Raw genomic sequence first — 23,561 nt, 5'->3', positions numbered from 1 at the left:
GATATGATGTTCAGTTTTAACGTCACAGTTTTCAGCACAATGTTATTTTGAGTCTTTTACGCCCTGACTACTGTCACACTTGCATTTTTATAAGGTGCACCTAATGCAACATGATGTCCCTGTCAGGGCACCTTTGCCATACAAAGCGATAAAGTTCAAAGTTTAAGATGTGCACCATGAAGAGTGTGTCAAACTCTGTCACAGACAGACTGTGGAGAGAAGCAGAGATCAGTCTACGGAGATATACAGTACGACACCAAAACACAGCGTCAGCAGAGTTTCTCATTAAATGACTTTGGGTACAGATTGTCAGTGTGGCGGAGAGTCAGCAAACGGAAAATATTCCCACATTTGGTGCTTTGCGGACTCAGACTCGGACATTCGTAATACTACTTTTACAATAGATGTAGAAAGTGTGTAGTGTGTACCGGAGAAAATGAGACACATTATGTATCTTAGTAGTTGTACTGGGAAGAAAAAGGAGCTGGAATTTTACAAAAAATGACCCTGTGATTTAAACTTAACAATTACTGAATGTTCCACAGACTCCATGCTGTACAAAATTGTTGAGAAGATACAAAGGCCCTGATTTGTCTTTAAATTAAGTATATACCAATAATATGCCTGGCACGGGACAGACAGCGTAGCTGCAGCAGGTAGGCTGAGCTCCCCTCGGCCTCGCACACGGACTGAATGACTCCTCACATACAGTTTGTCATGTAACGATCTGCATGTGTAGAGCTGTTCAGCTCTGCTGGTGAGGTGATGATGACAACCTTTATTGAAAACACGCCATACAACTAAGTAGTTTTAGCAATTGTCTACTTATTTATATGTTAACATTTTTAATAAAGACCCAGAAAAAGTAGCGTTGACATGACCTCGGTGTCCTCAGTGGCAGATTCAGGCCTGCCGACTACTTCAATACTTTTCTGTAATTAAATGTTTTCCAACATTCAGTTCTTGTTGTCGGTCAAATGTGTCAGCTGCAAGTGATCCACTAGGTGGCAGTACTAACAAGGTAGGCAAGTCAGGCGCTTGTGAGATTGCATGTCCAAGTCGCTCCTACCCTGTATCGTAGATAGCATGACACACATATCAGAAAAGCTGCATTTATTTGGGGCCTAATGCTACGTTCCAGACGACTCGGAACTCAAACATTTCCAGCCTCCTACTAGTAAAAGTACAATGGAACAACACTTAAAAATCTGAATCCCTACTTGTAAACTTGGAGCAGATCCATCTACGTCGACATCATGAGGGAGCAGCTGTCTGATGTCACACAACGATGGCAGCACCAATTGGGAGAGGGTAGGGTGTATTTGTAGACTACAGTATTTGTATTAGCTGAGTGAATGGAATATTTAGATAGGTTTCCAAGTGTAAAAGTGCAGTCAAATAAGATGTATAATGGCATCTGTTACCTTATGTGTCATTTTCCCTACTCTATTTTCTTCATATGCGAGGAGGCTGCCCTGCCGAGGCATCACTTGTGTGTGCACTTCCGAAACAGATATTAATGTCTTATGTTCAGCCAAGTTTTTGTTCAGTTTTGGTGTCGTACATCTGGATTGCTTTGAGGTCGGAAGTTGGAAATTTCAACTAAGAAATTCTGACCTCAGACATTGACTGAACACACCATTATCTTGGTGCTTTTTGAAGCCAGCTAACTATCATAGGGCTACTAGCTACTGGCCGCCGCTAAACTAAACTGTGGTGGCTCTTTACTATCAGGCAAAACAGCCATTAAAAAAGGAACCCCCCGCTGTAAGTTCAGCAAACATAACATTGCCCATAATGAACACAATGTCATGAAATGTAACAGTTAATATTTCATTGAAATGCATACTGTATATTAATACTGTCCGTGTGTCTGTTCAATCAGGTATCGAGTATCGAATCAATATCGTTTCAGTATTGAGAATGGTGATACTAAATTATCATGACAGCACTTCAATGTAGTGCCACCCTGACTTTACTGTGTACACTGAGAGCGAAGTCAAGTCTCTCTCAGAACATGCCTGACATTAAGCATTTTCTGAGGTGGAGCTCCATTGGACGAAATCTCCCAGTAAGGTTTGAAGGTCTAATGTGCTTAGAGATCCTTCACACGATGGTGACACAAATTGATAAAAGGCAGAAATTGAACAGCAGGCCGGAAGCACAGTGGGGCCCTTCTGTCACTGATCAGTCTTTTTCAGATAATAAAATCCTCAACATATTCCTGACTGCAGGACCTTGGAGTCCATAGGAAGCCTGTGTGAGGATCCATCAAGCACAAGCTTCCTTCCTGAGAGGAGAGGGCTGACCACGCTGTGCTTGGCCCTTCTCTCCTCCCCAGCCTACAAACTCTATGACTGGTGTCTTTGTCAGCAGAAACCACTGGCTTCATGGACCTCTTCCATTCAGCAATGACAGAGTTAGTACCACTCTGAGGGCTGGATTTCTGGCTAATCTGTCATTACTACATCTTTTCCATATGAAATGCAATGTTAAAAACAGTATTAGGCAGCAATGTACACAGAGAGATGGAACTGGTGAGAGTGAAACCTTTGACTAGAGCAGTCTGAAGGCTAAAAGTTCTCTGATTGAGGTCTTTTCTAGTCAATAGAATTTCAGTATATTAAACAGTTAGTCTTTCTGGATATGTTCTGGAAGGACATCAGAGACCCCTGGGTGTCTCCAGCACCCAGTCTGGGAGCCACTGTCTTCTGAAGAAATCTGTATCTAAGTAGCAGTATAAGCTTTATTCACTCAGTCATTAGATAAATATTGATATTCACATCTCACTCTTATACAGAAAATGAAAAAAGAAAATGACCAAAAATGTTGAACTATTGCATTAATACAAATACAGACACACATCTGTAGCCTCTGTCACACTGCTGTTTCAAGGCAGGAATATTCTGCCTCGCTGTCTGTGGGAAAGTTACAGAGGCAGAATGGGGCACAGTTTCATTCCACCTCTGATCCGTGATTGGACGTAGTAACAGTAAACGGTAAAGTGAAAGCCGGCAGCGTCTGATATCTGAACAGATCCTTCACTCATCAAATAAAAGAGAAATGTCCTACACTTCAACCCACACGGCAACGTTACAGGACCAAACAACAGTAATGTCATGTCATTGACATCTTATATGATGGAAAAAACTGCTGAGGTTGTGGAAAAGTGTCTGTCATCCTGTCTGTCATCCTGTCTGTCCTACCGACTCTTAGTCACACTTCCGCCCGGAAAACAGCATCTGTCCCCGGCAGAGAGAGCCAGGCAGCTCCTGCTGTTTAACGTTTTTGTTGCCTTCCCCTCTTGTGTTGTTGTAGTTACTGTCTCTGGCAACTTATATAGAAAAAAATCACCAAATCTAATGAGGAAAAATCAACGCAACCCGGTCAGCCCTCCTAACCAAGTCTTCAGTTCAGTTGTTCCATGATTTACTGGTGATTATGTGATGTCATTTAGAGCAAAAAACGTATCTATAGTATGTCACACTCCACAGTGCATGATGGTTCACTACTCAGCCACAAAACATTATACTGCCGGCATGCTGTATGAACTGACACACTGGTGAGGCTTCATGCCTGCGCTAGGCGAGCTATGTTGCAGCGATATTGTGGGATCTCTGTCTGAGCAGGGCTGTTGTATCTTTGATACATTTAAAAGATTCTTTGAAAAAAGCTATCTAAAGTATATCAAATATAAAGTATACAAACAAAAACCAACTGGCTTTCAGCACAATTGTTTTCATTTTTAGTATTATTGTATTTTCTTAATTTTTCAAGTGAATGTAAATAAGGTCACCGACCTCGCTCAATAAAAAAGAAAAATATAATATAGTTTTAGTGCCTAGAAAAGCTATTTTATAACAATGTAGTGTGCTGGACCTAGAGAATTATCACCTGACTCTGCAGCTCCCCTCAGCGGCACAGAGCTTTATAGCTCATTGTTTATCTGACCAGCTAACAACTTCACTGTTGTGATTCACTCTCACCGTCTCATAGCATCGTTTGTAGCATCTCTGTTCCCAGAGAAAGAAGTGATGAACATAGCAGAGCCTTCAGCAGCTAAAGAGCCAGAGAGACAGACAGCGTCTGTGCATGTGGAGCAGAAATGCTGTTCGCTTTTGAGGATGATTTTCCACTTGCAGATGCTGTTCTGTGCGCCCGTATCACGTGCATGCACCTGGTTTTTATGTGTGCAGGTTTGGAGACTAATCAGTAATCTGTGTCCCTTTTTTGGTGCAGCCGACAAAACGTGTGTCCCTTTCTGTCGATCAAAACAAAACAAAACAAAACAAAACACACTGATTTGGACATCAGTTACCATGGCAATGGTAGAACCTTCGACGCATTCGAGTCAGTGCTCGGATTTTGTCTCAGTGTGAGACAACAGTGTTTAACAGTGAGCAAGCTGAACTGAATGTTTGTCGATCGGTTGGTTTGTCAGCAGGATCACACAAAAACTAGTGAACAGATTTCTAGTGGACTCACATGGAGGACGGGTCTCAGTCCAGAATAGACCTCATTAACTTTGAGTGCTGATCCAGTTAAAGTGACGGATCCAGGACATTTGTTCTCACTCTCTTTAACATTGTGAGATGGGCTGTTTTTCAACATGTTCATTCATGTGTCAGTGAATACTGCTGATGGATCCTGATGAGAAGCATCAGGTGTGTGTAGGTGGCTGGTCTCTGTGAGTGAGAACAACTCGATGCAGATCTGAGATCTGGTGATTAAATTAAATTATGTTTTTTTATGGCAAATTTAGGGTAATACACAGCTATGGGTTTGATATTGTATTAGGCTTGAATGAAATAAAGAAGACTGCTGGGCATTGGTGTGGGTATACACTCTACTGTGTGCCATTGTAGTTAATAGATTGATTCAGTACATCACTAGTATCCATGTTTTATTATTTAACAGCTCATTTGACCAACAGAGGACAGCCACTGATGACCTCTCTGTACTTCTTCACTTGTGTTGTGTCCACAGAACACAACATGCTGTGGTGCTCTGCCATCACTGTTTGAGGTAATGGGAGTGATGAGTAATGAAGTGACTGACTGCAGGAATTAGGGCGGCTGTGTTGGGTCTGTGTGACAGCACTCATGTGACAGCAGCTTTTCTCTGAGAGAGGACATACATGATGAACAGCATCTATGTCACTGTGTGTGTGTGTGTGTGTGTGTGTGTGTGTGTGTGTGTGTGTGTGTGTGTGTGTGTGTGTGTGTGAGGGTGTGTGTGGGCAGGAGGGTGTGGGGGTGATATGACATTGCTCACCTTACTCCCATCTTAGTGTTGTAAAGGTGATGGAGCGATCTAGCGATGTATGTATACACAAACACACACACACACACACACACACACACACACACACACACACACACACACACACACACACACAGACTACAGTGCCAGTTGTGGTGGATCATCTATGTCAGGTTTGTATAAGTCAGTGGGAATGTGGGCTGACTCTGCTGTACACTGCAGTCATGCAGTGATTTGCTGACACCCCACACCCTCAACCAGCCCCTGGAACTTCCCTGTGGATCTCACTTTACTTGAATATATCAACAGCACTCCACTCACTGCTCTGTCTTTGAGGACTTAAGTGCGTGATTGAGCATGTGGATACATGACAAGTACAACACTACTTAGAAATCCCCAAAGAATAGGCCAACAAATCAAACTGACCTTTATTAAAGTCAAGCTCCATTAGTGAAGGCTGTAGTTTATGCCACCCCTCCTCTTACAGATGATATGTAAGACTGCTGTTAGACTGACCAGACCTATGGTATATATTTTGCTGAGTTGAATACGCCCTAAACGCACCTGAACCATGCACTTTAGACCATGTGCCATAGATTAATTAAATACAGCCCTCCTTCTTTTTTCCCACCTCGTCTCCCTCTAACATTATGTTAATGAAGTAAAGTACATTTCTCCTCAGTTATTTTGTTACCTAAAAGCTTTTATTGTGAAGCAGCAGGTCAGGGATGGTTGTTCAGCAATAACACAACTGCTGAAACAGTTGAACGCAAAAATGATGAAACAGTAAAAATAAAGCTGATATCTACAGTACAGGAGGGACGCAGGAGAGAAGCTAAAGAGATTCAGTTAGAAGCTATGAAAGCAGTGAGCACTGAACACGCTGGTCTCCTGAACAGACATGAGTTGAACTGCAACACACCCGTGTTCGAGGGGAGACGGGGCTCATCATGAGTCGCTTTGGCTCTCCTCTGGAGGTGGTTCATCTCATGGTCCGCACACATAAAATTGATCTTGGAAACATAAATCAGTTGGTTCGGTTTGGTGAGTGCTGATGGAAAGCCCCGCACAATCAGGGGAGCTGTCTGACAGTTCTTTTCAACTTTCCAAAGAAGTGTGTGGAGGTGTGAAAGTAGTTGAAATTCCTCTCAAGCTTTACTTGAACTACTTCTGTTAAATTTCATGTGAACAACCAAGGGCAACTCCAAGTCCTGTCTTAAAGTTCTCTCTGTTATCACCCCCTGCGCTATTCATTATGTCAAAACTCGAAAGATGGAGTTCTTGGAGAGAGGTGCCTGGGTGCAGCTGTGGAGGAGGCTGTAATGTCACTGATGAGTCAGTGATGATGTGGTTTGATTCTGCAGACTCAGGCTGGTAGCTCTGCTGTGAGCTTGGCCTTCCTCCTCTCCCTCCTCCAACACCTGGAATCACCAGGCAGCTTCACCTCAGTCTGTTCTGTTGTCTTCTCATGATCAGCATCAATTTACCAACAGATTCATACTGCACACGGTGGCCCTGTACCCAGGACACCTGCCCTTCAGAACCCAACCCAACCTCCAGCACAGTTTGGAGTCACCAGGCAACATGGCCTCAGCTCTTTTTGTTGACTTCAGCTCTGCCCACCTGTACATTCATGACTTCACCAGCCCTTCACATCGTTCTGCAAATACTCTGACACTACTGCCATATTTTGACTACTACTCAGTAAGAATAACTCCGCTCCAGCCCATCAAAACTCTGTTTCTCACTTCACACACAATGTCGACAATAAGCTCACTTTTAATCCACAAATCACTTATATCTAACAGACCCAGCAAAGACTGTGTAAACTGTGTCTGTTCTCCACCTCCTGTTAGAATAACTGATTAATCAAGTAGTTGTCAACTAAAAAATGTCCATTTTTCTCTCCTGGGTTGTAAACAAGACATTTGAGAACTTCATCTCGAGCTTTGAAAAAAAGTGACGACGTGTGTGATGTGAACAAACAGCTAATCGATGAATCAAGAAAATGATTGAATGATAGTTGTAGACCTAATTCAGCCCATCCTGCCGTCCTGTTCCCTCTGCTCTTTACCATGTTAACCACCTCCAGCATCACACGTTCTGCCTCCCCATCTTATCACCCAGACATGGACCACAGAGCCATCGCACATAACACTCACAATAGCAGATGACACTGATCACCCCTCAGTCACCGCTTCACATTGCTAACATGTGGCTGGAGGCGGCTGACAGGACTTTAAATGGGGGAAATGCTTCAGCAGGAGTTTTGTCCATTCTGCCAAAACATCCCTGGACAACGTGCCCTGCTGTTGTGAGCTGAGATACTAGAAGAAGATTTTACATTTTCATCAGTTTTACTGGCCTTGAAAACAAATCTCCCACAATAAAATCTAAATTGTGAGTGAAATACTGAAAAGCAAAAAATCAATATTGAGTATCAAAATATATTGGTATGAGCCTGGATCAGTCTGGGCCTAGTACTGGGTTCTGTCTGTGTGTGTCCACGGGGACTAGTGGATGTGTGTGCTTCTAGGTGAGTTTGCGTCTGCCACAGTATGTGTCAGCGTGGGCCTCATCTCAATACGCCCAGTGTGGTGTTACAGCACAGCGGACTCATTCATGAAGCAGTTTGTGTAAACAGTTGGCCTTCAGCTCTGCAGGAGCTGGAAGTGTGACTTTCTCTGTTGACCAATGGGAAGGAAACGAGAACGAGCACCGTTAACCTTCCTCTGCCTCAGCTGGTCACACTGCTAACTTCTAATGTTGGCCACTGATCAGCATCAGGAGGAGTGGACGGATTAAACATGCTGATGTGTGCTTGTTTGCTCAAAGAATTGCTGTAATTCATTCAGGTCACAAGCTTCCAGCAGAGTAGTGAACAGGTTTTGATCCCTGCGTCTGTTTGCCTCTGCTGTAGGTCCTGCTGACAGTAATTCAAAGGTGATTGCGTCACTGATGTTTCTGTTTCAAACATGGCAACAATTCAAATGGCTTGTGGAAGTGTTGGTTAACTGTCACACAGCTCACTTCATTCTCTCATTTCATTTTTATGAATTTGGATTAATGCACAGGTGGAGGACAGTCCATGACAGCAGGACTCCTTGGTCTTCTTTGGACTTCAGTAGTTGTGTGAAAGCCTTGAGGTGTGTTCAGGCTCATTATCCTGCTTATCCACAAAGATCAAACCAGAGCTTCTCTCTGAAGAATAGAGAGGAACTTCTCCTCACCAGACTTGAATAGTGCCATAAATCTCAAACTTAGATTTTTCAGTAAATAGGACTTTTTTCCAGTCATCTACTGAGAAAATCTGGCATTGCTGTGTCTTGAGTGATCAGATCACAAGTGAACTGCTTTGAGTATAGGTGTGAACATTGTTAAGATGCATTTAAGATCCGATCACTCAGACCAGTTTCAGAGATGGTCTGGGCCACTTGTGACCCTGATCTTCTAGCAGTGTGTACGCACATGTGGCCTGGGCCACACTGAAGGACCGCCCTCTGTGAGACGACACAAAGCAGCCAACAACAATCATAAAGGATCAAACGCTGTCTGATTTCACAGTTCAAAGTTCACTATCATGTAAGTGACACGTTTGGGCTCTCATAACCTGCCAATGTTTTAACTAACCATAACCACGGCAATATCCCAGACTCCCTCACGACACAAATTGTGTGATTTTAAAAGTTGTTGCATGAGTAGAAACTTAACAAACCATCCTTCAAATTCTCAATGATCAGTGCCTTCTCTGTGAATGTCTCTGCATTAGGAACAATACATTAAGATGTTTCTTTTCTTGTAAAAAGTGTCAGTTTGTCGTCTGTTTTTTGTGTTTAAAGTGAGTCTTACTTCCCTTTAAACACACTGTTTCAACTTATTTCACCATTTACACCATATTTATTAAATAATATTTATTAAAGAATGAAGGAAAAAAGGTTTCGGTGGGCTGTGATGGTCTCAAAGGCCGCTGCTCTTAATCCAAAACACCTGCTTTCTTCTCCACTGATGATGACGGGCGGCTGTGTCTCAGGGGTAGAGCCAGCGTCTTGTTATCGGAAGGTCGCTGGTTCGATTCCCTTGGTCTGCATGTCGAAGTGTCCTTGGGCAAGACACTGAACCCCAAACTGCTCCTGATGTGTTGATCGGCACCTTGCATGGCATCAGTGTATGAATGTATGAGTTACTGTATGTCTGATAAAGTGTAGATGACAGTATTTCTGCCATAGGCAGTACATGTTGCAGCAACAAAGCTGAAAAGGAAATAAGGAGCACTGTTGCACTGAAAACTTGAAATCAGCTGTAGGTGTGAATATGAGTGTGAGGTGTGTTGGGAGGCTCCAGCCTCCGTTGACATGTTAAACGATAAGGAGAGAGAAGCTCTTTGGAGCAGCCATGTTGAAACACAGCAGCAGCAGAAGTATTTCACAGGCGGCTGTCAGAATCCTGAGAGTTGGCTGGACAAACAGTCAGGAGCTGCATCAGACAGTAAATCCCTCTGCTGCTGTCTATATCTGCTGTCCAGTCACTTACATACTACAAATCCATTCAGGATGCAACTTTTTCCCATCCCGCAAATAAAAAGGATTTCCACAAGCTCGTTCAAATCTCACAATAACAAGTAGATGACATACTGTGGAGACAGGGGGCATTATAAAATGTGATGAATCATGTGCTCTGGCCCTCACAGTCTACTGGATCAGCCTTCTGCCCACATCTGACCCGGTCATATAACTAAAGCATTAGTGATGCAGTAGATGACCGTCAGCTCTCCCCCTGTGTGGAGAGACCCCAACTATCACTTTAACATGAAAGAAGAGCTAATGTTATAGTAATGTCTGCCCTTTAATTTGCATGACATCAGTCCAATGGTCATGGAGAATAAAAGGACATGTAAAGTAGCCAAGAAAGTTTTTCAAAGTTATGTTCATAGCATTCAGATTTTTTCTCACACAATTTTACAAAATCTTCAGTTTATACAGACAAATCACGCAATGTGCGTGTACTTTTCATCGTTGTAAATTATTCATCTCTGCTGAAACCATTCATAGTTACACAGCTTCTATTTAGACTCATTTAAGACTTACTTATTTTTACAAGTGCTGTATCGTAGGCAACTGGACATGTTTCAGTTTCTTGAAGATGTTTCACCTCTCATCCAAGAGGCTTCTTCAGTTCTAACTAAAACTGTCAAATACAAATTATTTTATATGTGATCATTTCTTGAGCAGCTAAACATATATTTTAACACTTTTTAAACAGAAAAGCAGACAATCTGTCTTTGTCGTCTTTCCCAGTGATCATTTCTGTCACCATTACGGACAGAAGCAGACATTAACCGTATCAGCACAATGTTTAAAAAAAATGTTTAATTTTATTGAAAAAATGAGTTTAAAACGATCTTCTCTCTCTCTGTGCCTGCCTGTCAGCTGGGCTCAGGCCACATGGCTGGTTGGTTGCTGTGGTTGTAAACTCGCTCTAAACAAACTGCAGTGTTTTGCTAATCCCAGGCTTCTGTCTTACATTACAGCCATCAATTTAAGACCTCTGGGCCTCCTAATTCACCGTGCCTTGGGATGCTGGAACCACACACATGGTTTCCAGTATTATGCTGAACATGTGTGTGTGTGTGTGTGTGTGTGTGTGTGTGTGTGTTCTGCAGAATTTGTCAGACATGGCAACACATATAGCTGTCACGCTGCGCGTGTCACCCCGGTCCTGTGTAAGCGTCTTTCAAACACTTCCAAACACATGGTTGTAAGTAGTGTATGAGGCTTCTGCTACTGTGCATGGCGGCTGTGGTACTGGTCATGTGCCAGTGGAAATATGAAGCATCTGATCTTTAAAGGGCCGCTTCACAGCTTTTATACATCAAGATCTGTTATTAGTTACACAGAGTTTAATTCCGGAAAACATTTGCATAATGTGGCTCTGGAGGAGCTTTGTGGAGTCATGTGACCATGACCATCTAACACTGTCATGTCATCAGGATTATCTTGGTTTGGGTTTGAAGACTATATGTTGTTAACAGAAGCCTCAGACTGGACATGTGCAGTTTAAAAGATGTGGACATTTACCATGTAGAGACAGTCCAGACAAAAAGCTATGACGTTGCATTATGGAAAATGTATGATCCAGTGTTTTTGGACTTTGACCCATACTAGCCAGGATATGTAGTCCTCTGATGTAGATCTGGTGCAGCTGGGTGTTCAACAGGACAATGATCCAAACACACATCAGAAGTGGTAAATGAAGCCAGGAAGACAACAAATTTAGTTGAACTTCACTGATTCTGTCAAGAGGAGAGGTTAAATATTCATCCAGAGGACGACCAGAAGCTGGTGGATGGAGATCAGAAGCAGCTAACTGAGGTGAACATGGCTGAGAGACATTTAACCAGATATCAGAATCACTGTATGTATGTTTATGATCCAGCAGGTTTGGTCACATGTTCAGAAGATCTATAATAAATTCATCACTGAACCAAACTTCATGAATGTTTTTGTGACAAAGTAGTTTGTGTTCCACTCATTCATCACAGAAACATGAGAGCTGTAGGAATCATTGGAGCTGAACACTGACATGATGCACATGTTCTTTATGAGTGGATGGAAACTTTTCACCTCGACTATAAGTTATTATTTACCCTCAACAGTTTATATTCATAACGAGTGGCACACGCAGGTATATTACTCACATGCACAAATGAAACATCCCATCCATTACATTTATCTTTTAGCTGCAGATTCTGTGGACCTGATCAGACTGGATAATCATGTGTTTAAGATGATTGCAGGGAGAGAAAGAGATTGACTGCTGGATGAGCTAAAGTGACTTTTAACAAGAGACAGAGTGGCACACTGCGCTGTCGGTATATAAGCTTGTCTCGATAGAAACGGTCTGAAGAGGCTTTCAAGGCAACATAGAGACAATTAAGGTGGACAGGAATCCTCTCTGCCTCCCGTCTTTCCTACAGTGTTTTCTAAGTTCTTCTAGTCTCTAGAGAAAGCAATCACAAGTCGACATCTAAAATTTACATCATGAAACATTACTATGTTGGGAGAGAGTGTGTGAGACCCCTCAAAAATAAGAAGAGGGAGAATATGATGCAGCAGTACAGTCTGCAGAGTGGAGGCAAAAGACGAGCAAGTGTGACGGGGCAGATGCTAATAAAGGAGAAAGTTTCTCACCAAGAGGAATTTGGAAGCTCATTTCTTCTTCTCTTTTCAGCGGCAAACTGAGCGGAGGGGAGTGTTTGAGCGAGCGCAGGTACGAGCGACTCACCACAGGCACAGGCAGGGTGGCTTGTGCACGCTCATCTCTTTGGATGGGTTGCCAGATACCACGACACACATCCTACACAGAAACTGACACACTCCCACTTGATTTGTATCTCTATGAAATCAGGAGCACAGCAGGAGAAAGGGTTTAAAATAGGGAGACTCTCACAACAATCCGGAGTGTTGGCAGGTAGGCCTGCGTACGGATATTCTCCTGGTCTGAGCCTGATCTAACTGCGGGTGTGCCAGAGGAGGAAGATCTGTTCTATTGCTGAAATGATTGTTTTTCTTAAGTGAGGGACCAACTTGTTCTCTCCTTAGTTCTGTTACATGTCTGTGTTCACAGCTGTTAGGTTCCGTATCTTTACTTACTGTCATTTGATCCAAATCTTCATCCTTGTTTCAGTGTGGACCACTCCAGATAAAAGCATCAAGGAAACACCTGTCAGTAGTATCCTCCCCTCTCTCTGTCTGTCAGACACACACATATCTTCAATCAGTTGTTCCCTCTCCTTTGCAGATGTCATCTCTCCGACACACTTCAATCCTTACTTCAGGCGACTGACGTTTGATGTGTCCTCCATGGAGAAGAACGCCTCCAACCTGGTGAAGGCCGAGCTCAGGATCTTCCGTCTTCAAAACCCCGGGGCCAGAGTGTCTGAGCAGCGCATCGAGCTCTACCAGGTACACACACTTTCCTCTTGACTGACCTGAGGAGCTGCCAGGGCTCCCTGCAAATGATTCAAGAGTTACTGTTGGGAATTAGGCTCGGAAGGACTATTGCTTTATTTTACACATCATAATGTAATGAAAACACAACCTCATTTATAGAGTGTTATGTGGTTAGTAATTGCACTGATAAAACAGAAAAACGTCTGTGATATTTCAGGGGTATCCCAGGGTCCAGGGCTGCTTGTGTTTTAGGGCTGCTGCTGTATTGATCAGCTCGCAGTGCCGTAGACTTCTCCCATTTGGCTACGTGCCTCCGTTTGACACGTTTGAGATGCTTCAGACAGACTTTACAGTGGACCGTGATTTGTTTTTAATGTTGGACCAGATCACTTCCAGACGAATGAGGAGATAGTGCCTTCTGCAGAAATGAACAGATAAATTCATAAAATCAATGTATAGCTGATATGGACTTTGGAGGGGAAAGCTACATGAAAGAGAGGCGTCTCTCTACAAAATGAAATGCCAGACTTTTGTGCTGCTTGTGTGCTGCCTCTCCAATTATAGTCCAAGGCTCATCTGCATAAAATGCTATAATTACTAAAACACATAGCAGAGGGTCAAAAAAGTCTGAGACCACCAGTCAAAACTCCTCCACCCTGCACCTATCCCGAGCGCCCTCTCTCCGACAACACAGGCCCAACAATCCCAGCAAAAAGCCAAATCCCTGAAAAGTGCACATGAATCCTAGAATATCACAGCACCCCCTCCACGTCCCCCTCCACGTCCCCCTCCACGTCCCTCTCCACGTCCCCCTCCACGTCCCTCTCCACGTCCCCCTCCACGTCCCCCTCCCGCTCCAAAGCACCATAAAAAAACAACTTTAAAGTTCACCCATCCTGTGTCATGGATGTTCACTCTTGGCCTCATACCTGAAAGCACAGGTGTGCCCTTCCAAAGCACATGTTGATGTTGATCTGGGCACAAACAGATTTAACAGATCTGCTGTTCGAAATATTAGTTCTGGAGAAGAAATTCAAACTCAGAATTTCAATATTTACTGTATTAATGAGGTAATAGAGTAATTCCATAACAACTCTCCCAGGTCCCCCCAATTCATGTATTCAGGTATTTTCTTGAAAAAGGCCATGTTGAAACTTGTGTTAGATTCATGGGACCTTCCTACAGCTGTACTTCAAATACTTTTTAAATAGAAGTTTGACCCTCTGGCTAAATTTCAGCATTTTTGTGATTCTCTGTATGTGTATTCTAAACCTCACCAATCTCTTATTTTTACTGGATTGGGTTGACATTTGTCTTGAACATCTGAAATTGGTAAGTGAAAACTAGAGGAGATGAATGAATTTTTGGAAATGACTCTTCATTCTGGTAAAAAAAAAAAAAAAAAAGACTTCCTCTGATTAATTTGATGACTGTAAACATTCAGCAACAACTATTTAAATAAAAACATATTGCCAAGTTTCCTCAGGGTCTCTTGGATGTTCAGGACAAATTTCAACCCAATCCAGGAAAGAATGTGTTTAGGCAGAAAAAATCAGTCAGTGAAGATCTTTCTCTCCCCCAAAACCACATAGTGCACCTCTGAAGGACCATAAAGGTTTCAAAGTGAGTCACCCAAACGAGTCAAACAGTATCATCATCAAAAGAGTTTATCAGCCCTCGACCCACCATCATAAAACCTCTTTCATCGCCAGCCTCTCCCTCTCATTCTTTTCTCTACACTGTTTGTGTCTGGGCGTCAGATTTCCCACAGCGGCCCGACAGGAGATCTCGGTGAAAGCAGCACAAATAGTGTTTTACACATTAGGCAGGCATGAGCCAACATAAGCACATGTTTCTGAAGGACAGCAGAATAACAGAGGTCTGTCCAATATCTGCTTATGCTCTCACTGCTCCTCCCAGACCTGGCCAATCAATCAGAGAGGAAAGAGCAGCTGCTAGACCTCAACCAACTGTCGTCCTTAGCTGCTGTGGTTAATGGTGTGTCTTCTGTGTTTATGTATCGTGCACTCTGTTATGATGCTGTGCGTGTTTGCCATAACCACAGACAATATGGTTGAAATATTATCCAGACTTCACTTTCTTTAACATTGTGAGGGCTTTTAGGCATTTTCGTTCATTTCTTAGGGAATAATGCATCAATCGTTTCCCATCTTTTATTCATCAACTTATTTTATGCATAGACATAACCAATTATTGGAACACACCAACAAATATTAAATTATAGAAAAGAAAGTTATTAATGCACTATTCCATCCCATAGAGGCCAAATAATCATTAATGAGTAGCATCCACAGCAACGCTGCTGGAGACCAGCTACAGAGCAATATTCAATGTAGCAACATGTACAAATCATGATTCTGGTGCTGTAATCAGTGGATGGATCAGCAATAACTCTTATTTCTGATGATTAACATAGTTGTAATCACATGTAAAGGTGTGTCTTTTTGTCATGAATTGTCTGCTTAGTGACAAACTCTAAACATGTGTGAGCCACTGAGCTAGATGAGCTAGCTAGAGAGCATTCTTCACCAGCCTGAGCGCTCATGCACTCACGTACTGACTCGTTAATATATACACATACATATATTCATTTTTTTTTTTTTTAAATGCTCTAAAATATTATTTCTGTTTCACAACTTGAACCTGACATAGCTCTGTTTTATCTGTAGATTTTAGGACACAAAGACCTGATGTCCCCCACGCAGCGGTATATTGACAGCAAGGTGGTGCGGACACAGACGGAGGGAGAGTGGCTGTCGTTTGATGTGACAGAGGCAGTGAGTGAGTGGCTGAATCACAGAGGTGAGTGTGTATTCCTCCCATCGCTGCAGCACATTCCTCATCACTTATGACTGAGGCTGTGTTGAGTGTCCCGTCACCTTATCGCTTGACTTTTGTCTCCACAGACAGAAACAGTGGATTCAAGATCAGCCTGCACTGCCCGTGCTGCACATTCGTACCATCAAATAACTACATTATTCCCAACAAGAGTGAGGAGCTGGAGGCACGGTTTGCAGGTTATTTGATTAAATTAAAAATGACAAAGGATGTTGTAGGACAAGTCTGGACAGCTGGTATCTATGAGTGAGCACAATATGATGCAGATCTGGTGGGCTTAAATTATTATGAAGTAGTTATGGATAGTTGATTGTATTAAAGGGACTGTTGGTCCTTGAGGTATGCACTCTACTGAGTGCAATTCTATTTAGTGTTTTTTAATAAATGTTAATAAAACAGGAGAAAATCCACATTTAGTGATCTCGTGAGTATTTGGTGCAGCAGGACATTGTCTGTGTGATTCAGTCAAAAAGACACTGCTGTGTGTGTGTTCATTGTAATGAAGGGACACGAGGCACACCCATGTGATTCTGTTGTTTTAGAAACACTGGAGCACAGCTCTGTGGCTCAGACGACTGACATGTCAGACTGTAATACACACAATACCTGGTGGTAGGATACATTCAATGTTGGCTTTGTCTGTATTTGAGATTTGTTGACAATAAGAAAAAAAAATGAGAATACTCAAGGCAGACCTGGGCGTTGTACGGCCCGCGGCCCACATGATGGTTCTGTTCGGCTGCAAGGTCTAAAAACTAAAAAATTGAATGAAATGGTCTACATTGGCTTTTATTTTGAAACGCTTGTATGTCGTGACTGTGCTTCCTCCTCTCACAGCTGATTGACATGAGTGATGTTTGAAGTCACAGTGTGGACTTGCTGCTCTGAGGTCAGCAGTAAAGCTGTTCCTTTAGTTTGTCCTGAACATGTGGCTGTATTAAAGGACTGCAACCCGTCAATGAGACAAAACACGAGGAAAAATACAGAAACCTGTCAGAAATCTGTTGCTGGGCTGGGTGTTGTTTGTTAATATCCTTTGGGTGCTATCCAGGCACCTCATCTCACCGGGTTAATCAGCTGCAGTAGAGCCCTCCTGTCCTGGGCTGAGCATGAACCATGTCAGTGTGATGTTTCCACTCAGAATTCTTTATATTGCCCCTCTGTAAAAGTCAACAAGAGGTTGGCATCTTGCTTTCTTAAGTTATTTAAAGAAATAAAGCCATCTCTGGACTTTTTATACTTGGGTAGAGATGTGTGATACCTGATCATCTGAGTATCATCAGTAAGTTATAGTTTATTGATCTCTCTGTTATGTTTCCAGGTATTGATGACAGTTTCATCCATGGCGGTGACCTAAAGGTATTTAAGAAGCGGCGGCATAGCGCCCGAGCTCCACACCTTCTCCTCATGCTGCTGCCTTCATACCGGCTGGAGTCCCAGTCCCAGTCCCAGTACAAGAACCATCGGACTAAGAGAGCCTTGGATGCTGCCTACTGTTCCAGGTAATAACTGGGAATTAACTTTCTTGCTCTCATCATGCAGATATTAGAAGATATTTTTCCTCTGTAAGTTCTCTTTACACATGCTCTGAAATTTTCCTCAGGTCCCAGGAATTACAAGAAATCCTCCTGTTAGTTGTTTTTATGCAGTGGTAAACGGCTATACAAATACTGGCTATCCAGTGACAGTGATTAGTGTAACTGTATGAACCTAAAGCCATGGCGAGATGTGTTTTTATGTATAGTGCTGAACTGAATTGATGGACACACTCTCCATGGAAAGCCATAGTAATGTGATCATCTGTGTCTTAGAAGCTCCAAGGTACAAGCTTCATTTACTACTCTTTGTCATTTTACAAAACTGACTGCAAAATGAAATTTAGTTTAAGCTCCTTTGTGCTACGTAGGAGAAAAACAATACAAAACCAAACTATTGTGTGCAGTGCAGTGGAGTATGGAATGATGAATTGAATATTAAATGGACTGTATGGCACTTTTCTAGTCTTAGCAACCATTTAAAGCTGTCTGTAGACTGCAGGGGCCAGGAATTGAACCACTGACCCTCCGATTGGTGGACGCCTGTCTGGTATTATGACAACTAAGGTTGGGCGGTAATAAGGTATCCTGGGATTTAAAGAGATATGAATGTGTCCCTTTCATCACAGCATGAAAAAATTCTACTGCGCTTTGTGCAAAAGGGTAAACTGGATTTACCATTTAAATAAGATTACAAAAGTCTGTATTGTTACCAGAATCTTCATTACAATACCAAAGTCAGACTGGAGCAGAAACTTGGTTCCTACTTCCTCACTATTCACCTGACCCCTTCATTTCTTTTCTAGAAATGTTCAGGACAACTGCTGCTTACGGTCACTCTACATCGATTTTAAGAAGGACTTGGGCTGGAGGTGGATCCACGAGCCAAAGGGCTACGAGGCCAACTTCTGTGCTGGGGCCTGTCCATATCTGTGGAGCGCCGACACCCAGCATTCCAAGGTACTGTATGAGGGACCAGGTCAAAGTTTACATCCAAGTCAGTTTTGTTTAGGGGGCTTTACAGTCTGTACAGTGTACGGCACCCTCTGAACATCAACCTACTTTGTATTTTCGTCATGGTATGGCATATTTCTGTGTTCCAGGTGTTGGGCCTGTATAACACCATCAACCCTGAAGCATCAGCCTCGCCTTGCTGCGTCTCCCAGGACCTGGAGCCCCTCACCATCCTTTACTACATTGGCAAGACCCCCAAAATAGAGCAGCTCTCTAATATGAAGGTCAAGTCCTGCAAGTGCAGCTAGAACCCCTTACAAGCCAGCACAAACACTCTCTCTCTACTTCCTTCACACACACACACACACACACACACACACACACACACACACACGCACGCACGCACGCACGCACACACACACACACACACACACACACACACAGTGGACTTGGGCATACATACAGTTAAACTGCAACTGTAGTTCGTATTACATGCACTATTATACTCATAGCATTGTTTCCACACAGGCATCGTTAGGAGAGGTGTGGTGGAGAGTACAGGTACAGAACTAATTAATGCATACACAACATACAAGACCAGTGCCGTCATGATACCAGAAACTTGACTTTAATACCAGTGCTAATAACCAGAGGTAGAGTGGTTGACACGGGTTCACATTAACACTTTCATGATGAACACGAGTCCAGGTCACAGTATGCCTCAACGTTGTGTAATAGCGTACTTGGCAAAACCAGTGTCACCAAACAGCTTTTTAAACCCATTAAACCTTTTTCTCCAAGACAAGAGCCAGTGCAGTTAATTGGTGCTGCGCATGTCTGGGTGACATAGTTTTTATGTGACCAAACCAACCAAAATAAAGGCAGCAAGAAGCAAGAATTAATTATTGTCCTTCAGCAACTGAAAACAATGAAGTAGTGTTTCCACATATGGTGTTGGCACCTTTACTGCCAAATGGTTTTAAGTCTATTAATGAAATGGGATCCAGGTCATGATGTGATGAAATGGTTGATCAAGTGCCTAACATGCAGTACTGGCAAAAGCCACTGGTGACTGCTTTAAAAAAATATTTAACTCCATTAATTTCTTTTTAAACGTAGATCTCAACTCATACTTCTGGTTCTGGTTGCAGAAACAATAAAAAATAAATACATATCAAAAATATGTTTAAGGTCAGAAAAAGTCCTGTTATTATGTTTTTACATGCAAGTTGTCTTTTTTCTTTGCTTTTTTTGCTTTGTTTTTTTTCAACTGTTAAATTTTCCACTTAATAGATTTCTGGGTCACGATTCCTTAATAAGGAAAAATTTGAATGGCAAAATAGTTGTTTTGGAGACATCCCTACTTGTTTCAGTTGCCTGCCTATTCCATTGCACCCATTTTCACGGTGACTGAGATCAAACCTGATGAAAACAAATGTTTGGAAATTCATCTTTAGCAGTGGTATCAAAGTCATGCCAAAGTTTTGATTATTGTGACCCCACTGCACAGGACTCACACATGCTACACACACATCCAAACACACACAGTAACACAGACACGGCTCTCACACAGGGATGCCCTCTATAGTGTTTCCAAAGCCCTGTCAACATGCATCACCTCACACACTTGTCACACCGAGACACAAAAGTAAGGCAAACACTGGAAGTTTAAGTGATAAGTGTCTATATGTGAAATAAGTCCTGAAAATAACTCAAGCCCCGCCCCTGACACCACCTCACTCCCCTCCCCCCCGCCTCACCCTCTACAGTTTTCACAGTCACACCACACCACATCCTCATGTTGTGTTTGTCTTTGTTTGGGATCCTTTTAATTGTCTAAATCTTTCCATTGTTTTGCGATGGAAGATGCTCATGGTTATGGTTTAGCACCCTGCAGATTTCGGCCCAGGTAGAATGGTGGACAGTATCAACCTTGCACTGATGATATATAACATCTACTCCATTTCATTGTCTACAAATGTTGGAAAGTAAGTCATTTAAATACTGGCATAAGAAACATCACATTGGAGCACGTTAAAGGATAATTCTGGTCTTATTTTGCAAGTCATTTCTACAAAATATTGGAAATCAGTAAAAACCTGAAGGAGCTCCTTCTTCACAATTAGAGCCCGGCCGATAATAGCTCTGACTCCTTTATAACAGCACTCTGAGTCTCAGCAGCACATGTAGCAGAGAAGACGCCAGTACAGACAGAGTGAAGCGCTGTCTTCGCCGTAAGTTGCTAACTGGTTTGTCAGTGAAACACATACTGGAAAGTTCATAAACAATAACTCCTTTTCAATATCACAAATAACGGTAATCCTGTCCCTGACAACCGCCGTGTCAGGCTCCAGGACATCTCAGGGCTGCCAAGTTTCAGCAAATGTTTGGCGTGAGACTTTGGAGGAAGGGAATTCGGTAGCTGGCGAAAAAAATGGGCCGTTTGACACCACATTTAAAGTAGTGTCTCATTTTAAATGAACATTTGGATTAGACTGTTGTGATGTCATTATTTGGTCTTAAACATCAGTATTTGCTCAGTTTCTCACTCGCCTCCATGCCAGCTTCTCTCTCTGCCCTGCCGGCCTCTGCGTGCTCTCTGCCTCTCTGGCTTTACTCTGAATATACCAGAGAACATTCAAGAAATATTATCAGTAAATTAGTGACTAGAAAGATGTTCATATACAAAGTCTACATTTAGACTGTTGTGATGTCAAATTCACAGTCTCCTCCACAGTTCCCTCTGACTCCTCTGACCTGGCAGGTTTTGTGGCTGACCCTTCGCTGCCTACCTACCGTTTGACCTTCCGCTTCAGTTGAAAGACGGTCACGGTTGTAATTGTTTGTAAGCCTGTCGTGCTAAAGTTTGTTTTCTCCTCCTGAGATGTGACAGCTTGACCCGCCCTACTCTGCCTCTGATTGGTTGGTACTCACTGCGTTTTGTTGGGTTGGTTAGATTTAGAGTGACAAAGGAGGATTACCGTGTGACCGTGTGAAGATGCTCAATTGCGTGAGTCTCACAGTCATTGTTTGAGACTTTGCAGCTCTGCATCTGGTTGCTAATGTTCAGCTATAGAACAGTCAGGTCAGTCAGTAACGTAGCACATTGAAAGGCTAGCATCAGCATTTTTCTGCAACTGAGCAACAGACGCTGCGATGGTTTGAGTCTGAACCAGACTGTTAGTTTCATTTCAGTTTAACCATCCAAATCATCTGGATGAAGTGCTGGCGTGTATCCAACCTGTCTGATCGGCTGACCCCTCTAACTTTGTTGTATTGATGTCACAATTTTCCTAGATCATACTTTATTTAGTACTTGGACAGGTGACTGAAAAATCAAGTTGAACAATTTAGAACTAACAAGTTCAAAGCGAGGCAGCGTGGTCGTGCAGTGGTTAGCACTGTCTCACAGCAAGAAGGTACTGTGGTCCATTCCCAGCTGGGCCATTCTGTGTGGAGTCTGCATGTTCTCGTCGTGTCTGTGTGGAGCTGATACCAGCTCACATTGGGTGCATCCTGACCAGGTTGCCAGTAAATCACAGGGCTGACATATAGAGACAGACAACCATTCACACTGAGACTTACAGCCCCCAGTTTACCTGCATGTGGACTATGAGTGTAAACCTACACAGGCATGAGGAGAACATGCAAACTCTACACAGAAAGGCCCTGGCTGGCCAGCAGGTCCAAACCCAGGAGGCAAGTAGCAAGCAATGTTGTTGTAACTAAAGATAACCACAGACATTGGAGCCAACCAAGACATGACTGTCCCTCCTGTCCTGTTTAGTGTAACCTGGTTGTGCTTTGCAGTGATTGATGTTGAACAGTTTTGAGGTTTTCCACAGTGATGACAGAATTACAGTGGTGTCATCTCCAGCACTCAGCACAGCCACAGATTCAGTCCACACTAGCTCTGAGAGTTTGGGTTCAGGGAGAGGAGATGCTGTCTTTAGGTATGTGATGATGGAACTATGTTTGGAGAAACGCTGCTGGCGATTAGTCTGCTGAAAGATTATAGAAGATATTAATGAAGAGTAGACATGGCTTTCAAAAATGCTCATAGAGCCAAATGTATCACAAAATGTATCCAACCATCAACAGAGACCTGTAGCTCAGCAGTAGTGTTCTGTAGGGTCATCAGTGTGAATCTTCCTGCCATCAGAAAACTGACTTCACCACAAACTTGCAAAAGCTGTCTGTGAGTCATTATCTTTTTGTGTCGTTATTAAAACAAATTGCACTGATGCTGTTTTCATTTTACTATTTTAAATTACCTAGTTTTCTTAGTTAGTCAAAGTTTCCCCCTTATTAAATGAATGTTGATGTAGGTGACCTGACCGCAGCCCCTTCAGGTGTTTAGTGCCAGTGGACTTACTGAAAAGCAGAAACAAAGAGAGCTAGGCACCAAGTTTGTCACGATAGAGCTGTTATTTTTTATGTGTATTTTGTTGTTGTTTTGATGATGATGATGATGATGATGATGATGATATGATGATGATGATGATGTTATTGTGACCCACTATGCTGTATTGTAACACAGTATTGTTGTGGTGCTCTAGTGGTAAATAAATTATTTAAGTCTCAAGGGAGCTCAGTTTTATGTGTGTTCTTTCAAGTGCTGTAAAGGAAATCAAAAGTCATGAGTCAAAGTTAAGATATCCAGTTAAAATATGATTTTGGTAGAAGTCAAAGTCACACATGTAAATAGTGTTTAAGTAAGTCTGAAGTATCTGATTTTACATGTACAAGTTAAAGGCAAGTTATACATGCAGTAGGGTCAAAGTGTCTGAGACCACAAGTCAAAACATTTCTATTTTCATTTGTTCAGAATGTTATACATGTTTTTCATTACAAATGATAATATCAGCTCAACAATAACAGTGTATGCTGTCACTGAAAAAGGGTGGGGACAAATACTAAGACACTGAAATTCATGGATATTTCATTCAGTTTTCACTTGTTAAGCTTACATTATTATTCAAATAACAGTTTTACATTTGAA

At 42.5% G+C, this 23,561-nt stretch overlaps 1 protein-coding gene across 1 annotated transcript in view; it reads left to right on the top strand.

The window, feature by feature from the left end:
- The window catches only part of tgfb2 (transforming growth factor, beta 2), a 51,290-nt gene extending 28,142 nt beyond the window's left edge, over window positions 1–23,148 (top strand). Inside the window, exons 2-7 of the mRNA XM_084358698.1 lie at window positions 13,060–13,223; window positions 15,902–16,034; window positions 16,139–16,249; window positions 17,392–17,572; window positions 18,412–18,565; window positions 18,709–23,148. Coding sequence (XP_084214824.1) covers window positions 13,060–13,223; window positions 15,902–16,034; window positions 16,139–16,249; window positions 17,392–17,572; window positions 18,412–18,565; window positions 18,709–18,867 — 902 coding nt within the window. The 3' untranslated portion in view covers window positions 18,868–23,148. The remainder of the gene's footprint in view (window positions 1–13,059; window positions 13,224–15,901; window positions 16,035–16,138; window positions 16,250–17,391; window positions 17,573–18,411; window positions 18,566–18,708) is intronic.
- Window positions 23,149–23,561: the final 413 nt, after the last annotated feature.

Source organism: Pagrus pagrus, assembly GCF_965226575.1.
Source record: "Pagrus pagrus genome assembly, chromosome: 7".
NCBI lineage: Eukaryota > Metazoa > Chordata > Actinopteri > Spariformes > Sparidae > Pagrus > Pagrus pagrus.
Note: the sequence above shows the minus strand (reverse complement) of the source record. Positions and strands in the feature narration are given on the sequence as shown.